Source organism: Vombatus ursinus, unplaced genomic scaffold, assembly GCF_900497805.2.
Source record: "Vombatus ursinus unplaced genomic scaffold, bare-nosed wombat genome assembly UNPS02014863.1, whole genome shotgun sequence".
NCBI lineage: Eukaryota > Metazoa > Chordata > Mammalia > Diprotodontia > Vombatidae > Vombatus > Vombatus ursinus.
The window spans coordinates 32,412,600-32,432,329 of NW_020954641.1; the positions used below are offsets into that span (position 1 = coordinate 32,412,600).

The following is a 19,730-nucleotide window of genomic DNA, read 5'->3' on the forward strand; positions in this document are numbered from 1 at the left end:
GGAGAAGTGCTGAGAATCCCTAGGACAGCAAGGAGATCAAACCAGTCAATACTTAAAGAAATTAACTCAGGCTATTCACTGAAGGTCAAATACTGAAGATGAAGCTTTATGAGAAGACATGACTCATTAGAAAAGATCCTGTTGTTGGGAAAATTGAAGGCAAAAGGAAGAGGGGATGGCAGAAGATGAAATGGAGAGTGTCATGGAAACCACAAGCATGAACTTTGATAGGCTTCAGGATATAGTTGGGGATAGAAGGGCCTGGTGTCCTATTATCCATGGGTTCACAGAGTTGGATAAGACTGAATGAACCTCAAACAACAATAAAAAGGTCTCTTTCACTTCAGATTCTAAAGTATAAACTTTTGTTTTTGTTGACCAGTTTAAATTTCTTTCTCATAGCCTCCATTCCCACATTTGTTATTATAGTATAATTAAAAAACATTTTGGGTCTGGTGATGATAACTTAGGATTTCTTCCTATTTACACTGTCTAAGAATTAGAACAAACAGGAAATGGGTTCTGGAGTAGGATTTCCTGTCAAATTAAGCCAGAGTAAGTATCATAAATGCTATTATTTCCATTTGACAGACAAGGAAACTGAAGCATACTGAGGTTTCCCTCTCTCCTTCTCCCTCTCCCCATCCTACTCCCTATGCTTAGTGGGTTCCAGATCCTGGGCTTTTCAACTAGATTGATGATCTCTAAGATTCCTTCTAACTCTAAATCCTGTGATCCTATGGTCTTGGTTAGGCTTTTAGAGGAGGGGTGAGGTGCTGAATTTGGTGATCTGGGTCAGAGAATCATTCTTTGTCCCCAACTCCTTCTTCTCTCCCTTCTTTTTCTCCCCCAGCTCAGGAAGGGAGAATCAAAGGAGATTTTATTAGTGGCAATAGAGGAGTCTGGAATGGGGTTTTCAAGGGCCTCTGCTGCCTGCATTCCTGAGCCCTCCAGAATACAGAAGGTTTTCTGAGTGGCGGCCAGCCAAACGGAGGCGGTCAGACTTCCCCTAGCTGTGAAGAAGGCAGCTGCAATTTGAGAACAGCTTACACTCCCCACCTCCTGGCACTCCCCGGGCGAGTCCAGCCAGGAGACCGCCAGGGATCCACAGAGCTCAGGAGGATTGTATTGGAGTTCAGAACCAGAGCTGAGATCCTAGGATTAAGCACTCCCTTCTCTGCTGACGTTCCTCGCTGGAGAGAGAATTGGTTCTTTTCCCAACTTCAAGCTGTGTCTGATCGGAAGGAGCTGGAGTCAGTGCCTCTGAGAAGCAAAGAAGCCACCTCACTTTTCTGTGATCCCAGGAGCTAAATCAGGCATGAAGAATCTTTAACCCAGTACATCTTGTGATCAAGGGAGGTAAAGTTTTTTTTTTTCCCCCTCTTCCTAATTCTTTAGCTGATTTGGGGTTGAATGTAGCCTCCAATTTGTATCTTCTGGGTGTTCATAACTCTCTAGTCTTTTCTTAGAGGCTATGTTCTCTTCACCTACCTTTGATCTCTCCTCAATTTCCTTGTTTCTCTTTTCACAAGCTCTGAGTTTCAACAAATGGGAGTCTACTTAAAAGGGGAGTGAACGACACAGCCAGAGAGAGCCTTCTCTTTAGGAGCCCCTCTCTTTGTTTCCCGTTCCACTATATTCTTGCATGGGCTGTAAAGGAAAGAGTGCTCGCTGACTAGCAACTGGAAGACTTGTGCTCTGCTGCCAACTGCCTGTGTGACCATGGGCAAGTCCCTTATTTTTTTTAGTCCTTAGTTTCTTCCTCTGTAAAATGAGAGGGTTAGACAGAATGGCACCTAAGATCCCTTTCAGCTGATTCTCTAGAAGTTTGCTTTATTGTTGAGCTTTCCCCACCCCACCCCCACTTTTTTCTTGTCTCCCTCCTTCAGTGCTATGGAGGACCAGTTATGGGTCTGAGGTACTCACAACGGAATATGTGTATTTCTTTGTTTCCTCCTTGTAGATGAATCAGTCACCTAAATCCTATTTTTTTTTTAATTTAAGAGAGAAAATATGGTGTCCTGGAAAGAGCACTAGATTTAGAGTCAGGAGTCCTGGTTGTGAATTATACCTGTTACTACCAATATGACTTTGAGCAGGCTCAGTTTTCACACTGTAAAATGAGAGATTTGGGCATCAGAGTCCATAATCATTTTTTGTCATGAACCCTTCTGGAAGTGTGGTAAAGCCTATGAACCCCTTTTCAGAAAAATCTTATAAAGTAATATATGATTATAAGAAAATCACATATATAAAAGTGCAATTATCAAAAATTTTTTTAAGTTCATGGACCCCAGATTGAGTCCCCCTGGACTAGATGATCTTCCAAATTCCTTCCAGGTCTAAGTTCTATGATCCTTTGGTCTTTTCTCCAGTGTTATTAGACAAGTTAATTTCTTCCTGACCAACTCATTACAGTACTGAGAAAAGGAGGAGAAAATCATCCATTTGTGGTGAGAGTAAATTCAACCAACACTTATTGGCCCTGTTTTTATTTAATGCACCATGTGAACTCTTAGAAAGATATAATAATAAACCAAAGGAGGAGAGAGCTATCAATAAAACTAGCACTGTCTTCAAGTAGCACTGTGCTCATTTACAGCATCCACAAGCTACTCACAGGTCCTACCTGTGAGAAGGATTACCAGTATGAAGGCAAAGGCAGCTTGAGTGGAAAGGACCTTGTGACCCAGGAGTCAGATGGCCTAGGTTCTATCCCTGGACCTCTCGCTGATGTGCTGTGCCTTCCTTCTCTATACTTCAGTTGACTTTTTTTTTTTTAAATAAGAGATTGGGCCAAAAGATAATTAAGCCCCTTCTAGATCTGACCTTGTACATTCTAGGACTTTGCATTGATGAGCACGTGGGACCTGGATTGGGGAAAAGCAAAATGTTGGCCTTGTGTGCCTTTTTGTATGAGTCTTTTAGTGTACGTAATAAGGGAAAGCCCAGAGGAACATCAAATAGGGAAACAGTCTTCAAGGCCTGCTTTGGAAAGCGGAAGAACAAACGAGTTTGTTTTGCCTTGTGGTCTGAAAGCACAAAAGTTGAGGTGGGGAAAGAACAAGGTGAAGTGTCAAATCCGAAAGGCCCTAGATATTTGCTCCAGGCTAGCTCGGGTGCACAGGCAGGCTACAACTCCTAATCCATCTGAGCAGTATCTGAAACCTCCAGTTGTGATGAGGTAAAGGGGGAGGATAGAGGTAAGTCTGGATCAGGAAGACACCAAGGCTCTTGAGCTGAGCTGAGTACCAGGGAGTAGATTCCTCATGAGGGGTGGGTAGGGGCAGGGAGGTCCTTCTGTCTAAGCAGGGCCCTGCCCACTCCAATTCTGCCAGAGATCTTGAAGACCATTCTAGCATTGGTTTGCCACTGTTGGCTCTGAGGTCAGATTAGAGAATGTGGCAGATGGAGGTGGGGACCCTGGAAGTGGGGAAAGCAAATAACTGTTCCTTTGAGGGACCTTAGTGTGGTCTTATGTCTCTTGGAGTCAAATCCTAGTTCAGAACACAGTGTCATGCCTCTATCTTCTAGGGAGCCAGGACTGTAGTAATGTTAGCAGTTTTTCAAGGTGGAGATTCTTAATCTGAGGTCCACAAAAAAAGGTGAAGAACTCCAGGTTTAAGTTTTTTTTTTTTTCTTGGCTAGGCAGTGAGGTTAAGTGACTTGCCCAGGGTCACACAGCTAGTAAATATGAAGTGTCTGAGGTCACATTTGAACTCAGGTCCTTCTGACTCCAGGGCTGGTGTGCTATCCACTGTACCACCCAGGTTTAAGTTTTGACAAACCCTTTATGTACGTTTTCTCACTGGCCCTCACAATGGCCCTGTAGGATAGGTGTTTTATTACTCACGTTTTAGAGATGGCGAGATTGAAGGACTTTCTCCAGGCTTTTATAGCTAACAAGTATCTGGGTCAGGATTTAAACCCAGCTTTTCCTGCCTCTAAGTCCAACACTATGTAACCTGCCTCTTGTGTAGCTAGAGCCCTGGGCTGAGAGTTAAGTCAAGAAGCATTTATTAAGTGCTTATAATGTGCCAAACATTTTCCTAGGCACTGGGGATACAAATACAAGCAAGAAAGGACTGTCCCTGCCCTTAAGAAGCTTATTTTTTTTGGAGGCAGTTGAGATTAAGTGACTTGCCCAAGGTCACACGGCTAGTATGTGTCTGAGGCCAAATTTGAATTCAGGTCCTCCTGACTCCAAGGGTTGGTGTTTTAGTGACTGTACCACCTAGCTGCCCCTGGGAGCTTACACTCTAATGGGGGAAGATAACATATAGAAAGAGTCAGGTAGTTTATTGTTTTATATTGAATCCTCTCTTATATTCTACTGTGTATGTGGAAATGTTTTTTCTTTTCTTGTTTTATATTTAAGTTTAAAATGAATAAAAATTTACAAAAAAAGGGGGGAGGGATGGAGTATGGTGGCCAAATCAAAAGAGTGAAGCATGGCTGGTCTGGGCCTTTCTTCAAAATGGAGCTCTTGGGAGGAATTCACCAATAGGAGAAGAGGGCCAAAGGCAGTAGGGGAGAGAGAAGAGATATGAAGCGTGGTGGCAAAGTCCAGAATCAAGAGAGGTCTTAGACTGGATCGCCTCTGAGGTCTCTTCCAGCTCAAGGATTATATATTTATGGCTAGAACTCCTGGGTCTGGGGGCATCTACTCCGTCCAGGCCAGCTTCAATCTGAGGGGCCTCTTATTCTCTCCTGATTCTGTGTCTTGTTTTCCTGATACTTTTCTTAATTCCTCTTCTTTCTAATAACTTAATATTATAATTGTAATAAAATTATAGGGCAGCTAGGTGGCACAGTAGATAGAGTGCCGGGCTTACAGTCAGGAAGACTCATCTTCCTGGGCTCAAATCTGGCCTCAGACACTTACTGGTTGTGTGACCCTGGACAAGTCACTTAACCTTATTTGACTCAGTTTCCTCATCTGTAAAATGAACTAGAGAAGGAAATGGCAAACCACTCCAATATCTCTGCCAAGAAAACCCCAAACACGGTCATGAAGAGTCAGGCACAATGACAACAACACATGCTAGGTACTAAGTACCTAGTACAAAAAATGAAACAAATCAGATATCTTGGCCCCACCTTTCAAATGTATTTTATAGCTCCAAATTCCTCACTCTATCATAGATTTTGTATTCTAAATGTCTGGGCAAACAAACAGAGGACTGGGAGTAGGGAACAGGAATATGCAGTTAACCTATAATTTTCAAGTCAGGCTAGGAAAAAGAATCCTTCCTTATTCTCTTGGGTGACAGCAACAGGAGTAAACCAGTGGTAAAATTAGGAGAGGGGCGTTTTTTGTTTGAAGGCATCCTGAGCAGTTTCATGATACAGCCCCAAATTTCTTTGGCTGCTTCTGACTCTGAATAGACCTATTCTTTCCCACCATCTCCTTCCTTCTTCCTCTGACACACTCGCCTCCCTTTACACTCTATCCACCTTGGAATTGAGACCACTACACAGGGCAGTGTAGGAATAAATAAGAAGGGTGTGGTGAAGAAGAACGTGGCACTTAGAGTCAGAGACCTGTAACTTTATGGGGATACTAATAGGAATGTGGGGTCACAGCTGGAAGGAACCTTAGAGATCATCTAGTCATTTTATAGATGAAGAGACAAGCAGCAGAGAGACAAAGAAATGAAATTACTTTTCTCAAGTCATGCAGGTAGTGAGAATATTTGCAATTAGAACCTAGGCGTTCTTTTTTCCATCTCACTGCCCGCTTACAGGGCTATGACCAGCGAAGACCAGATTAAGAGGCAGCATAGTACAAGGGAAGCAACGCTGGCCTGGGAGCTGCAAGAACTGCGTGTGAGACCTGGCTCTTCTGCTTACTATGGCAACAATGTTGACACTGGCCTCAGTTCTCTCATCTGTCAAATGCAGATAGCTTTTTTTTTTAAAATTAGTTTTTACTGATAATTTTGTTTTTATATCATGTACATTTCTCTCTGTAGCCCTTTTCTTCCCCTCTTCCAGAGAACTACCCCTATAACAAAGATTAAAAAAAAAAAGGAATAGAAAAAAAGAACGCAGATAATTCTTACATTACCTTCTTTAAAGAGCTAGTGTGAGGAAACTGCTACTTATAAATGCAGCTGTTGTTAGGCGTGTGAAAATATTTTGTAACAGGTAAGTGCTACAAAAATACCAAATAAACCGAGCACTTTGCTAATATACGTGTGCCTCTAATAGCTGGAGTTAGAGCCAGAAGACCAGGGTTTAAATCCTGGTCTTGCTTCTTACTAGCTAGGTGACTACATCTGAGTCACCTCATCTCTTTGGGTCTCAGTTTCTTCAACTGTAAAATGATGGAGTTGGCCTAGAAAACTGCTAAGACCCCTTCCAGCCCTTTTTAAAAAAAATCTATTCTAGGATTGCTTTTCACTATAGGACTTGTCTTCATCAACCAAACTCCCAAAAGCTGAGTCCCTGGGAAGGAGGGATGATGGATAATACTGGGTGGGATAGTGAGAGTTTGCTCGCCCCCACCTGCCATTTTCAGCCTCTTGTTGTGTTCTGAGATGCTGTAGTCAGTTGGGTCGAATGGTACATGTTGTCTCAGTAGCTCTCTCTGCTTTCTGATCTACTCAAGATGTCCTGGTGTTTTTCCATCTCCCCTGCCTCAAGGGAGTGAACAAGGCTGTAACCAGTCACTCGTGTCTTAGGAGAGGAGAATGAGAGGGACAGTAATGGGGAAAGAGGGTGACCCCAAGGAGCTAGGGTCATTTGTGACGTGCCTAAGAATTGACTTGAGGTTTAGACAAACGTGTCCTATCTGCCTTCTTCTACCCCCGCCTTCTTCCGTCAGAACATCTGGCGTCAGGTTGTAATGGACTCTGTGGTGTACAAGTAAAGGCCTGCTGCTGAAGCCCAGGGAGTGAGGAAAGCAGCCATGATTACTGCAGAGTCCATTACCAGGTGCAAACAAACAGGAGAGCCTAGCACAGGAAAACCCTTCTCCTCTTTCATTGGCCTCAAAGTCCTGACCAAATCTACCAGAAAGGATAAAACCAGTAACCTACGGATGCACTTGGTCCTATCATCTCCTCCTCTTGCCCAAAGTAAACTGGAATAGGAGGGTATAGTAGAACTGGGAAAACAAACAAACAAACACCTCAGAGATCACTAGGCAGGCATTAGTGAGGTCACTGTCACTGGAGGCTTTCAGTTAGAAGCCCAATGACCAGCTGTTGAGGATGTTGCAAGGGGGATTCCTATTCATGTATGGGTTAGACTAGATGACCTCCGAATGCTTTACCAATGTTCATATGGTATTATGACCCCTTCATTTTACCATTGGAGAACTGGAAGCCCGAAGAAGTAGAACAATGTGTCTGAGGCAACAGCATGTTAGTGGCAGAGTCAAGACTTTGATCATGGCTTTAGAATGGGGAAAAAAATCCTAGAGATCTTTTAGTCCAACTATCTTATTTTACAGATGAAGGAACTGAGGCACCTGGGACCAAGGTTAAATGAGTTGTGCAAGTAGCAGAGGTGGATTTGAAACCAGATCCTTTGATTTCAAATCCAGTGTTCTTTTTCATACAACATGCTGCTTAGTCTAGAACCCAGGTATCCTGACTTCCAGAGAAGTCTTTTTCCCTCCCAGAAAGCTTTGCCTTGTAGTCCTTAAAAATGTGCCCTTTTGGGTTTTGCAGATAGGGATGGCAAGTCTTCATTCTCTTCCACCTGACTGGAGTTTGGGGCAAGACATTTGTGCGTCCTCAGCAATGTTTGAAAATTGGGTCTTCTGTCTCTTTTCTCTAGAGAATTGAGCCTTCATGTTGTCATAGTAACATCCACAACCTGACTTATCACAGAATAAATGAATACATGCCATCAGGAATGGGGATTTCCTGGAATTGAAAATATGTGCATTCATAAAAGAATATTAAAATGTATCTATCATTATTACCCACACCCTCTTGGGTTACCCCTTAGGAAGCTACCTTAACGACCTGTAGACACTTCTCTATCTAATACTAAGCAGGGGTACACACTTTATTAGACAATGTCTTGGGATCTCCGTGGTGCACAGCAGCCAGTGAGGCCACATCCATCAGTCAAAATAAATTCTTCCTGCCCCCCCCCCCCCCCAATGCAGGGAATCATTTTAGTTGCCCATTGGGACTGAGCAGTTGATCTGAAGTCCCTCTCCTTTTTAGTAAGTCTACCAGGCTATTCAGCTCCTACTGAGGGAGAAGAGCAGGTGAAAGAAAGGAAAAGTGATAAGGAGGGTTCTTGGAAGATTTATAAAACTAAGTTCTCTCTTCTGGGAACTACTTCATTAGTCACATTTCACAAGATGCTTGGGCAGTCATGAATCTTTGAACTTCCCCAGACTTAGTGACTCACAGCCAGACGCTGCTAATTCATCTCTGCACATTCTGGTGAAAGGCTGAGGCCACACAGCTTTCTGTGCAGTTTCCCAGTCTATATGAAAGATCAGCAGAGCAGAGTTACCCACACAACCCTTGCCCTTTTTTGATGAGTAGATTTACTCATTGCCAGCTGGATGGATCACTGATCTGGACACTCTTTGTCCCATTTTGAACAAGCCACTCAACAGGAAACCTCATTTCTTTTTTTTTTCTTTTTAAATAATTAATTCATTTACCTCCAGTTTTCAACATTTACTTCCATAAGATTTTGAGTCCTAAATTCTTCCCCCCTCCATCCCCTCCCCCCAGGAAACCTTATTTCTTTATTACTTTTTTCCTCAATAAATGTTCTTTGAAGCCTGCCCTGGGCACAGGTGTGGTAAGCATTCTGGCATTCAGTCTTCCTCATGTTAACAGTCAGGGTGGTTCAGATCAGATGGAGGCACGTGCCTGGGTGGAAGGAACTCTTTGAGGATTATTCATTAAATACGTCAGCAATATTTTCACCTGGGGCAAGCAGGTGGGGAGATGAAGTGCTGAGATGGGGTTCAGCCATTGTGGGGATGAAATGCAACCTGGGACAGACTGAGGTTTCTATACTTCTGAGATTGTGGCTGCTGAAGAGAAGCACTCTGTTTCTGTTGGGGATGTAGCTGGGTGAAGAGGAAATACTTCAAGGAAGTTGGCATCCTCTAAATTTCCTGTCCTGGGGCAAAGCCCTGACTACCTTGCCTTAGTTCCAGTCTGTCATGTTCACCAGGGTCATGGAAGCCTGGGTAGTAGATTTCTGGTATTAGTGCCTGACCAGGAATACAGTATTTTAGTAGGAAGAGGACCGAACTTGAGGCAAGGAGAGATTTGGATTTGTATCCTGCCTCTTATACTTTTACCTCCATGACTTGAAACAAGGCATTTTTCATATCTGGGTTTCTGTTTTTTCATATGTAAAATGAGAGGATTAAAGTAGATGATTGATAAACTACCTTCTAGCTTGAAATCCTGTAATGCTATGACACTGACTGATGACTTATTTATAGAGATCAGTTGGAATTAAACACACAACACCCCTGGCTGTTTATTATTGGGAGAATAGAGGGAAGGGGGAACAAAATGAAAGTGGCACAGCAGAAGGTTTGGGGCAGTATGGTGGTTTTGATCTTCTGGGACTTATGGGAAAGGGAATAGATACAGAAAAGGAGAGGGCCCTGAAAGCAAATTGTGCTTAGGACTTGCCTAGGAAAGGTAGCCTGATCTGGTGGAAAAAAGCAGGAAGTCAGTGGATCAGAGTTCTTATCCCGGTGCTGCTATTTGCTATCTGAATGACCTTAGGCCAATCACTTTACTGTTCTGAGCCTCAGTTTTCTCATCTTTGAAATAAGGCATTTAGACTTAATGATCTTTAAAGTCTCTTCTGCTTCTAAATCTTTATGACTACAGGATTATAGAATCATAAAGTTGGAAGGGACCGCCACAACTATCCATTCCAAACGATACTTGAAGGAGAAACCTCTTGTGGTCATCTAGTTTTTGAAAATCTCCTGTGAGATTATTTACCCAATTAGTATGTAAGGCAATCCATTCTACTTTTCAATAGCTCTAATTTTTAGGAAGCTTTTCTTTATTTCAAGCCTAAATTTTCCTCTCTGCAATTTCCACCCATCGCTACTAGCTCTCCCCTCTTAACTAAGTCAAAAAGTCCAATCCCTTCTCTACGTGATGACCCCTCAGATACTTGAAGACAGCTATTATGTCCTCCCTGGATCTTCTCTTCTTCAGGGTGAGCATCCTTATTTCCTTCCATTGGTCTTCGGGTGACATGTTCTCTTTATCTTCTTGGTTACTGTCCTCTAGATATTCTTAAGGTTATGAGTTCCCTTGTTAAAATGTGATACCCAGAACCGAATAACACTATTCCAGATATGGTCTGCCCTGGTCAGAGTAGAGTACGACTATCACATCCTTAGACACTCTTCTTCTCTTAACACAGCTCATTATTTATTAATTCGCTTTTTTTTAGCTGCTAATCACATTGTTGATTCATATTGAGCTTGCAGTTCACTGAAACCCTTATTATTATTATTTTTCTGATGAACTTTGTCTGAGAGGATGACGGGGATGGTCCATACCTCATCCCACTGGCTCTGTCTAGTCCACCTTCCTCCTTTCAGGGAATTGGGACTTAGAAATGTCACATGATTTGCTCTAAGTCCCATAACCACTTAGTAGAAGAGCCACAACTCAGAGGTTAATAGAAACTTGAGTAGAAACAGCACAGTATAGTAAAAGGAGTGTTAAGACTGGGAGTGAAGGGATCCATGTTACTGTCCTGGACATGCCACTTACTTACTGAAGAATTTTTGGCAAATAACTTTTCCCCTCTGGTCCTTAGTTTATTACTTTGTAGAGAGAGATGGGACTAAATAATTTCTAAGGCCCTTTCCATCTCTAATATTCTGTGTTACAAGGAGCCTTTCGCTTCTAAATTCTATAGTTAAGTTCCTTTCTAGCCATGATATTCTGTGTTCTAAGATCTTTTTTAGCTCTGCATTCCATGTTTTATGTTCTAAGGACCTTCCAATATTAACATTCTTCTTTCCAAGAGGTTTTCTTGCTCTAATAGTCCATGGAGTCTGTGATGATAAAAGTCCTGTCAACTAGGCTTCTGTCCCCTAAGAACAAGTGGGTAATTAAATAATATAAAATTTATATAAGGCTTTTAAAGTCTGCAAAGCATTTTAGATACTTTATAGCATCTCATAATTCTCCCAACAATCCTCCGAGGTGGTTCCTATTATTAATCCCATTTTACATATGAGGAAACTGAGGCTCATAGACATTAAGTTACTTGCCCAAAGTGGAGGAACTACTAAATATCTGAGGTAGAGTTAAATCCAGCTCTTCTTGATTCCAAATGTCCTGTTCCCTGCACCTTGCTACGTCTCGAGAATATAGTATTGTTTTCTAGTAAAGTGCTGTTTTGTTGTTCAATCGTGTCTGACTCTTCATTACTCCGTTTGGGGTTTTCTTGACAGAGATGTTGGAGTGGTTTGCCATTTCCTTCTCCAGCTCATTTTTACAGATGAGGAAACTGAGGCAACCAGGGTTAAGTGACATGCCCAGGGTCACACAGCTAGTAAGTGTCTGAGGCTGGATGTGAACTCAAGAAGATGAGTATTTCTGACTCTAAGCCTAGAGCCCTATCTACTGCATCACCCAGTTGCTGTTTACAGTTGTCCTGTTTAAATGCAGTCACAACCAAGAATCTGCCCACCCCTTCTAGAGCCTCCTGAATTATTATATTGTCTTCAACTCTATTCTAGAGCCTGAAGTGCTGGTGACAACATTTTGATTTTTCAGGATTTTTGAGCAGGCTTTTAGGGCTGTTAGGGAATGTGACTTTCTTTATGAGCTCTGTCTTATGATTTTCCTCTAGCTGCAGAATTTACACCGTGAAAATGATTCTCTAGGTGGGTGAGGACTAGAAATTCTAGAGGAAGTAGATTGCTTCAGCTCTATTGCATCACTAAAAACTCATGGGTCCTTTCAAGAAGAGACCAGCCTGTGTGGCTAGATTGTCAAATAGTTATTTATTTATTAAAAGTGCACAAGCTGATTGTTGGGGATAGTGTGTGTGTGTGTGTGTGTGTGTGTGTGTATGTGTGTGTGTGGTGGGATCTTGGGCCTCAGGTCCTCAGTTACTTCTCCTTTTCTCTTGAATGAGGGCAAATTCAGATATGAGTTGCTTCAGGCTTATTCTGTATAAGCAGAACATGATGAATGTACCCCTGTTGTTGCTTCCATACTTATATTTGTTTCTCTTTATCTTTCTGCCTTTCTTTGTAAAAAAGCATCCCTAATATACCTGTCATCATTGTATTGACTGTTAATTCACTTGATTGCATGCTAGCATCCATGCTTTCTATTTTGTTTTCTAAATAGGCAGGTTTAGCTGTACAAAATATTTAATAAAGAAATCATGAGTCTATTCAAGGAGCAGAATAAATATAATAACTCACATTTCTATAGCACTTTAGGCACGTTCTTCACAACAAGTCTGAGAGCTAGCAATTATCTTATTCCTATGTTACAGATTAAAATAAGGTTCATAGAGATATTTAGTGATTTATCTAGAATCACATGCTAGGCAACTGTAGAGCTGGGACTTGAACCCAGATTTTCTAAGATCAATCATCTCACTATGACACACCACACTGCCTCTTCTTGGGAGAGATACCTTGGGAGCTGTGTCATGCTAGTAGGAAGCCAAACTCCAGAGTTTCTAGGTAAAAGAAAATGGCCTTCTGCTAGGTGGAAAGAAATCAGGTACTAACAAGCCACAGTCAGGATCACACAAGATTAAACAGAAATTACTATAAAGGAAAGGAAAGTAATACCATAAAGCAAAAGAAAAAATCTTACTACTAAGAATATCTCATCCTATACACTGAATATAACCCTACAGAGAAAGAAAAACAATCTCTAATAGAATAAATTACTTCCAAACATTCCTGTTGCGAAAACCAGAGGGGCAGCTAGATTGCACAGTGGGAAGAGCACTGGCTCTGGAGTCAAAAGGACCTGAGTTCAAATCTGTCCTTAGACACATAACATTCACTGGCTGTGTGACCCTGGGCAAGTCACTTAACCCAGATTGCCTCACCAAAGGAGAAAAAAAAAATAAAAGTGTGTGAAAAAACCAGAGATGAGTAGAAACTTTTAAATGCATTATCAAGGGTGAGAAAAACCTTTAAAGGGCTAAATGATGAAAAAGTGTCTCTTTGGAATCCTACTGTCTTACAGGGTCAAAAAAGCAGCAAAGAATGACAAACTCAGGGAGTGGGTGTATCTTTGTTCTGTTTTGTTTTAAAAGAAAAAAGAAAAGTGAGGGTAAAGCAATATATTAGCGAAGAAATGAGGAACAAGAGGGAGGAGCTAACTTTTTCATAATTGAGCTTCATCAGCAGGAATGGGGGTTGGAGAAGCAGGCATCTTATCAACTGTTTGCACACGGGTACACACACATGCACATACAGACACACAGAACATAGTATAGAAATATATTAAAGTAAACAGAGAAAAAACCAGGGACAGAGAGAGAGGAAAATGGGGTTTAAGACAAAGAATGGAGTTATTGAGGAAATAATCGCAGGACAAACAAACCAGTGCAGCAAGGTGGCTCGGTGATAAAATGCTGGGCTTGGAGTAAGGAAGATTCATTTTTATGAGTTCAAATCTGGCCTCAAACACTTGTTAGCCATGTGATCCTGGGCAAGTCACCTTAACTGTCTTTGCCTCAGTTCTTCAATCTGTGAAATGAGTTGGAGAAGGAAATGGCAAACCACTCCAGCATGGGGTCACGAAGTCAGACTGAAAAATGACTGAATGACAAGAAAAACAAAGCTCAGCAATGAAAGGGTTATTTTTTCTTTTGAGGCAAACAGGGTTAAGTGACTTGCCCAGGGTCACACAGCTAGTGAGTATCAAAAGTATCTCAGGCCAGATTTGAACTCAGGTCATCCTGACTTTAGGGCCAGTACACTATCCACTGCACCACCTAGCTACTCCAATGAAAAGCAAATTATAAAGGTAGATTAAAAGGAAAGGTGGAAGGATAAGATCCAAGGAGCTGGGTCTGGTCTGGGTAAAGAAAGAAAGGAAAAAAGTGCAGAATCAGACCATTCCAATTATAGAGTACTATATTCCTTTCTCCTTCTTAGGGATCTATCCTATAGAGTAGAAAAAAAGAAGAGAAAAATCAGCAAAACTAATTAATACATTGAAAAAAATCTAAAAAATATGTAATATTACATATCTGTGGACCTCCCACTATTGCAAAGGAGTGTGTATGTGTGTGTGTGCGTGTGTGTGTGTGTGTGTGTGTGTGTATGTGTGTGTGTGTTTATGTATGTGGGGGATGATGTATCTTCTCATATTTCTTCTTGGCTTATTTTTGGTAATTTTACATTGATTTTCTATTGTTTTGGCATTTACATTGTTATAGATGTTGTATATGTTGTTTTCTTGGTCTGCTTACTTCACTTTGCATCAGTTTGTGTAAATCTTTCACTGCCTTTCAGTATTCCTCATTCTTTACTTCTTACATCACAGTAGTATTCCATTATATTCATGTACCTCAATTTGTTCAGCCATTCTCCAGTCAATGGGCCTCTACTTTGTTTCCAGGTCTTTGTTACCACACAAAGTGTTGCCATAAGTATTTTGAGGGAATATGATAATCCAGAGGGGTCAGAATGGATCATTCTTCCTGGGATGTCCTCCCTGACCTAAAATCAGATAAGCTTTTATAGCAAAGCACTTTGAAACTATACCCACTGCCATGATTGAAGCATTGGAGACACTCATAGTTCAGAGAACTTCTATCTATGGAGTTCTCACATCTTGCTATTCTGCCCTATTCTGCAGCTGTACTTCACGTTTCTTGGGGGCATTTTTAGAAAATGCCAGGGGTCTTGGGGGTCCACTGAGCATAGGCCTTTCTAGCTATCTATGTAAATCAGGAACTTGTAAAGAATGCTTCCAGAAATACCATCTCCTCTCCTTCCTTTCTCCCTCCTCTCTGTGAATCCCAACATATTTCTGTGGTTGAGGCCTTAGAAAAAAATAACTATTTCAAACCAGCCAAAAAATTGGAAGGGTAGAACAAACCTACTCCCTTATGCATAGTACCCAGTCAATGTGCCCAAGGCAGGGCTCCTGAGGGCCCTAGTCCAGGTTTTCCTCTGGTTGTTCCCCAAATTCATCTGTGCAACTTAGAATCTCAGAATGTTAGCACTGGGGATAACCTCAGAATTCATCTAGTCAGCCTCATTTTACAGAGGAGGCCCAAATTGAGGGGAATTGCTAGTGTGGTGTGATGTAAAGAACATTGAACTGAAAGCTAGTCTTACAAATTTACAAATTGAGGCCCAAAGAGGGGAATTGCTAGTGTGGTGTGATGTAAAGAACATTGAACTGAAAGCTAGTCTTACACATGCTCCCTTGTACTTGTTTAATCTTGGGCAAATTCCTTTATTTCCCTGGTTCTTAATTTGCCTATTTAAAAAACTTCTATCTTCTAATCCTGTGATTTTCCCAAGGTTGAAAAGTGTTTGTGACAGAACTGGGGCTAGAACCCAGGTATCCTGACTCTTGACCTAGGGCTTCTTCCACTGGGCTATTTCTTAGTAGCTATGGTTTTTCCTGGAGTCTGTGGCTCACAGCTATTGATGATATGCTCCGAATAACTTTGTGAAATTCCCTGTCACCAACCTAAAAAGAGATTAGGTACAATAATGTAGAAATCACAGTTCGTCCTTAGATATCCCCAGTAAAATGGGGATCATCAAATCACAGGTCCTTAGGTATGAGGTTACCCAGCATAGATGGGGCATTCCAGGCTAGAGAATCATGCCCCACAAAAGCATGCAAATGGGAATGAGCACGGAACTGTGAAGGAGACTAGACTTGTTACAAAAACAGGCTCATCATGTAAGGGAGGAGCAGGAGATAAGCCTGGAACTGAAAGCCTTGAAAACCAGGCAGAGGAATTTGGATCTGAGGCAGTAGACAGGGTGTTTAGATGGGGATGAGGAGACAGTAGGAGGGAATCCTGGTCCTAGAGTCAGAGGATGGCAGTTCAAATCCTGCTATGCTTACCTGTAAGACAACAACCTCTGTGGGGTTTAGTTTCCTCATCTGTAAAATGAAGGATCTAGACTAGATGGCATCTGAGGTCTCTTCCAGTGCTAGATTTATAATCCTATTGGGGAGGAATAATTAATAATAATCTAGCATTTATGTAGTGCTTTAATATTTGTAAAGTACTTCACATATATAGTTCATTTTATCTTCAAAACAACCCTGAAAGGTAGATCTATTATTATCCTCATCTTACTGATAAGAAGGAGGGTGGGTGGGATAAAAGTGGTGTTTGAGGAAGTTTAATATGATAAAACTGTATAGAAGAAGTGGAGACATTCAATGCTCAGTAACCCTTTCCTATCTACACAGGGTAAAGCAACATGGATGCCATCAGCCAAACCTCCCCAGAAGCAGTGCTGCCTAAGCACATCCTGGACATCTGGGTCATTGTCCTCATTATCCTAGCCACCATTGTGATCATGACTTCCTTGGTGCTGTGCCCAGCTACCGCTGTCATCATTTACCGAATTCGGACTCATCCCACACTCAGTCAGGCCTTTTGAAGCCTCAGGATGCTGGGGGTGCTAGTCTGGGCTTTTGATGCCTGGGCATGGCCCAGAAAACTCCCCCTCTTTAGCAGGGTAATGATGAGAGCCTTTCCATTAAGGAAAACGGCTTGAAGCTACCAAACGGAACTAGATCGTGTCCATGAAAATGCCTTTTATGATGCATATATCCATCAGCAGCCATCAACAGTGACGGAGGAAGGAAGCTTTTCTGGTAGGGCTGGTCTCCTGTCAAGCAGATCGGGTCCAGTTTCAGGATGTACAAGGTATAAGATGGAGCCTCCAGGGGCTGGAACTTCTGGGAATCAGAGATGCTCCAAGAGACATCATCAAGGACAGGGATGACCAAGAAGTTACTTCTTCCCTCTTCCTACATCCCTTTAAAAGTTCCTCCCATCACCAACAAAGCTCTCCCTATTCTGGGGAATCCCCTGTCAAGTTTTATATCATGTTAAATTCCTGGTAGGACCTTGTTCTTTGCTAGTTGCAAATTAGCTAAAGTGGTAGCTCATTGTAGTTTAAAGTCCCTTTCCTTTTTAGGACATTTACATTTTAATAAAATACTGTATTCAAGTGAGAAATGATTATTGTCAGTCAATAAGCATTTATTAAGCACCTACTATGGGCCAGGCATTGTGCTAAGCACTGGAGATATATACAAAAAAAGGGGGGGAGAAAAGGCTTCCTACTCTCAGGGAGTTCATAGATCTCGGGCACTGTGACAGTCTCCCAAGGGACTATTAAAGGGATTATATTTGGGGAGGGGCTCTTTCAGAAGTCTGGTCCTGTCCTACAGCCAGGAGCATATCTCTTTTATGATATGGCATCTTTAGCTGGAAGAAGGTAAAGAGTTTGACTGGGGCAGGGAAGGTTGAATGCAGCATTTCCTAAGTTCTTGCCTCTGCTACCATATAGGATCTGAAAAGCAGAGCTACTTGGGTAGAGATTCTTTGATCCTGCTGGACACACAGAAATCCCCTGCCTCTCCAAAGGGAGCTCAGGCTGGGCTTAGCAAGATATGCACTATTGCCTTATTCCATATCTACCCATGATTATATATGTATCCTCCAGGGCTTCTAGTCCTAATTTTTTTTTTCCTTTTTATCAGATATGTGATTTCATTGGTGCTGACTTTGCCACTAGTGAGCTGTGTGGTCTTAGCTAGGCAGGAAATTGATATCCCTAAGAGGTTAAGTGATTTTTTCCAATGTCACACAGCCAGTTATTCATAACAGAATTGGGGATAGAGTCAAGGTCAAAAATGTCTTAGTGGAGTGGTCTTTCCACTATACCATGTCACATTTTAGAATCAGTGCAAAATGAGGACAATTGTGATCCACATTTTATGGCACTTTAAGGTTAACAAAGGTATTTTCTTGTAACAGACCTTCGAAGGGTAGTGCAAATATCATTATTTCCATTTTAAAGATGGGAAAGCTGAGATTCAAAGACCACAGAACTAACAAGTATCAGAGTTGGGACTCTATGGAGGACTTCCCACTCCAGGTTCCACACTCTTTCCTCTATAAATTGCTGTCCTGCTTACTTCCTAAGACTGTGATTCTAGTACTCTGAGAAGAGAGGGAATGTGGCATAGCCTATAGCAAGGTGGCCTTCAAGTCTGAAAGATTTGTGGTTAAGTCCTGTTTCTTACATATATTGGCTGTGTGATCATAGGGAAGTCATTTAACCTCTCGGTCTTTAGGAAACTCTAAGACTAAAAGTTGCACAGCATTTGTTGATCTGCATTGGTAGAGGAAGTTACTTTATTGGGAGTTCCCCATAATAATGAAATCACAGGTTCTGTTTAAAAAAAAAAAAAAGGAATTCTCCAGTGGTTCTAGGATCACATCTATTCAGATGTTCTCTCCAAAGACACAGCTTTCAACCATCCATACCTACCCATCTTAGGAGACTCTTTTCCCGATCCTCTCATGTGAGACTAAAAGAGGTGAAAGCTCTATAAGAACCCTCGTGACAATGAAATAGGAAGTTTTATGTCAATTATTCAGCATATGCCCCTTTACTTGTGTATATACTTGTGGTTGATTCACTGGTTGCCCAAAGCTCCAATTTATTCTCCCTTTCCTGCAGGATCCAGAATTTTTTCAACCCCCTCCTCTTGTTCCTCACCCATCGAAAGGGACCTGTCCCATGACATTTCCCCCCAGGATCTAGTCTCTGTTCAAGTGAGTGGGTATGTCACCTTTCTGAAATAAGATATTTAGTTTTCAAGAGAAAACTAGCTTACCCTGGTGACTCTAATGGGGGCATGTTAGACACTGTGTTCAGGGACAGCAGGGGAAATATTTCTGGACAGATAGGGCCTATATTACCAAGTATGGGAAATTCCTGGAGCTCAGAAAGTTGTTTAGGAAGATTGCAGAAAGATCTAGTAGGAAAAGAATGCTTTTATTTGGTATGTGTTCTTGTTTTCCTGATGGAGTCTTAATTGCCATTAAAAATAACAGGATGAGAATATCTGAGGTCTCTTTTTTTTCTTTCATCCATAAATACCTTTGGAACACTACCTCTGTCTTTAGCCCTAGACTCAGTACTGGGAATCCAAATATGAATGAGATGTACTATCTACCTTCTTCAGGAGTAGAGAACCTGCGGCCTCAAGGCCACACATGAAGTTTGGATTCAGTCAAAGGGCCGCACTTTAGGACCTAGAGGGCCATGCAGGTTCCCCACCCCTGTTCTAGCTGTTTACAGCAGCTTTTCAAAGCCTCAGTATTTGACATGTCCAACTGCTCTGCTTTGGAGAGTTTAGAGCTATGAATGCACAGGAAGGTTTTGGGAACAGTGGGGTGATCTTACCCCAGTGAGCTTAGCCCTTCCTGTGATTCTTTATACCTGATGCAAGTACATGCTTTCTTTGCTATTGATAGCTTGGATATCTCCCTTAGAAAACTGATACTTCATATCATTTGACTATGGCTCTTACTTTCTTTTTTTGTGGGCTGGACCATATGTTTATTATTTTGAAGTATGTATTTTGTTTCATTAAATATTTCCCAATTATATTTTGAAACATTTTAAAAATTCATTTAACACAATATTGAGTTTCAAATTCTCCTCCTCCCTTCTGCCCTTCCCCCACCCCTTGAGAAGGCAA

The 19,730-nt window shown here is 41.7% G+C and overlaps 1 protein-coding gene across 3 annotated transcripts; it reads left to right on the forward strand.

The window, feature by feature from the left end:
- The first annotated feature begins 745 nt into the window (after positions 1–745).
- Positions 746–19,090, forward strand: SMIM3 (small integral membrane protein 3). Of its 3 annotated transcripts, none has more exons than XM_027841898.1 (2): positions 746–1,355; positions 16,413–19,090. In XM_027841898.1, exon 2 carries the CDS (start codon positions 16,424–16,426, stop codon positions 16,604–16,606), a length of 183 nt encoding a protein of 60 aa, XP_027697699.1. In that variant the 5' UTR covers positions 746–1,355; positions 16,413–16,423; the 3' UTR covers positions 16,607–19,090. The 3 variants fall into 3 exon arrangements, with proteins under 3 accessions (XP_027697699.1, XP_027697698.1, XP_027697700.1); XM_027841897.1 differs by having other exon boundaries at positions 762–1,359; XM_027841899.1 differs by lacking the exon at positions 746–1,355 and adding an exon at positions 3,067–3,203.
- The last annotated feature ends 640 nt before the right edge of the window (positions 19,091–19,730 follow it).

Bases quoted from the DNA above. Each gene is read 5' to 3' on its own strand.
- SMIM3 (XM_027841898.1), top strand. From the start codon at position 16,424: ATGGATGCCATCAGCCAAACCTCCCCAGAAGCAGTGCTGCCTAAGCAC.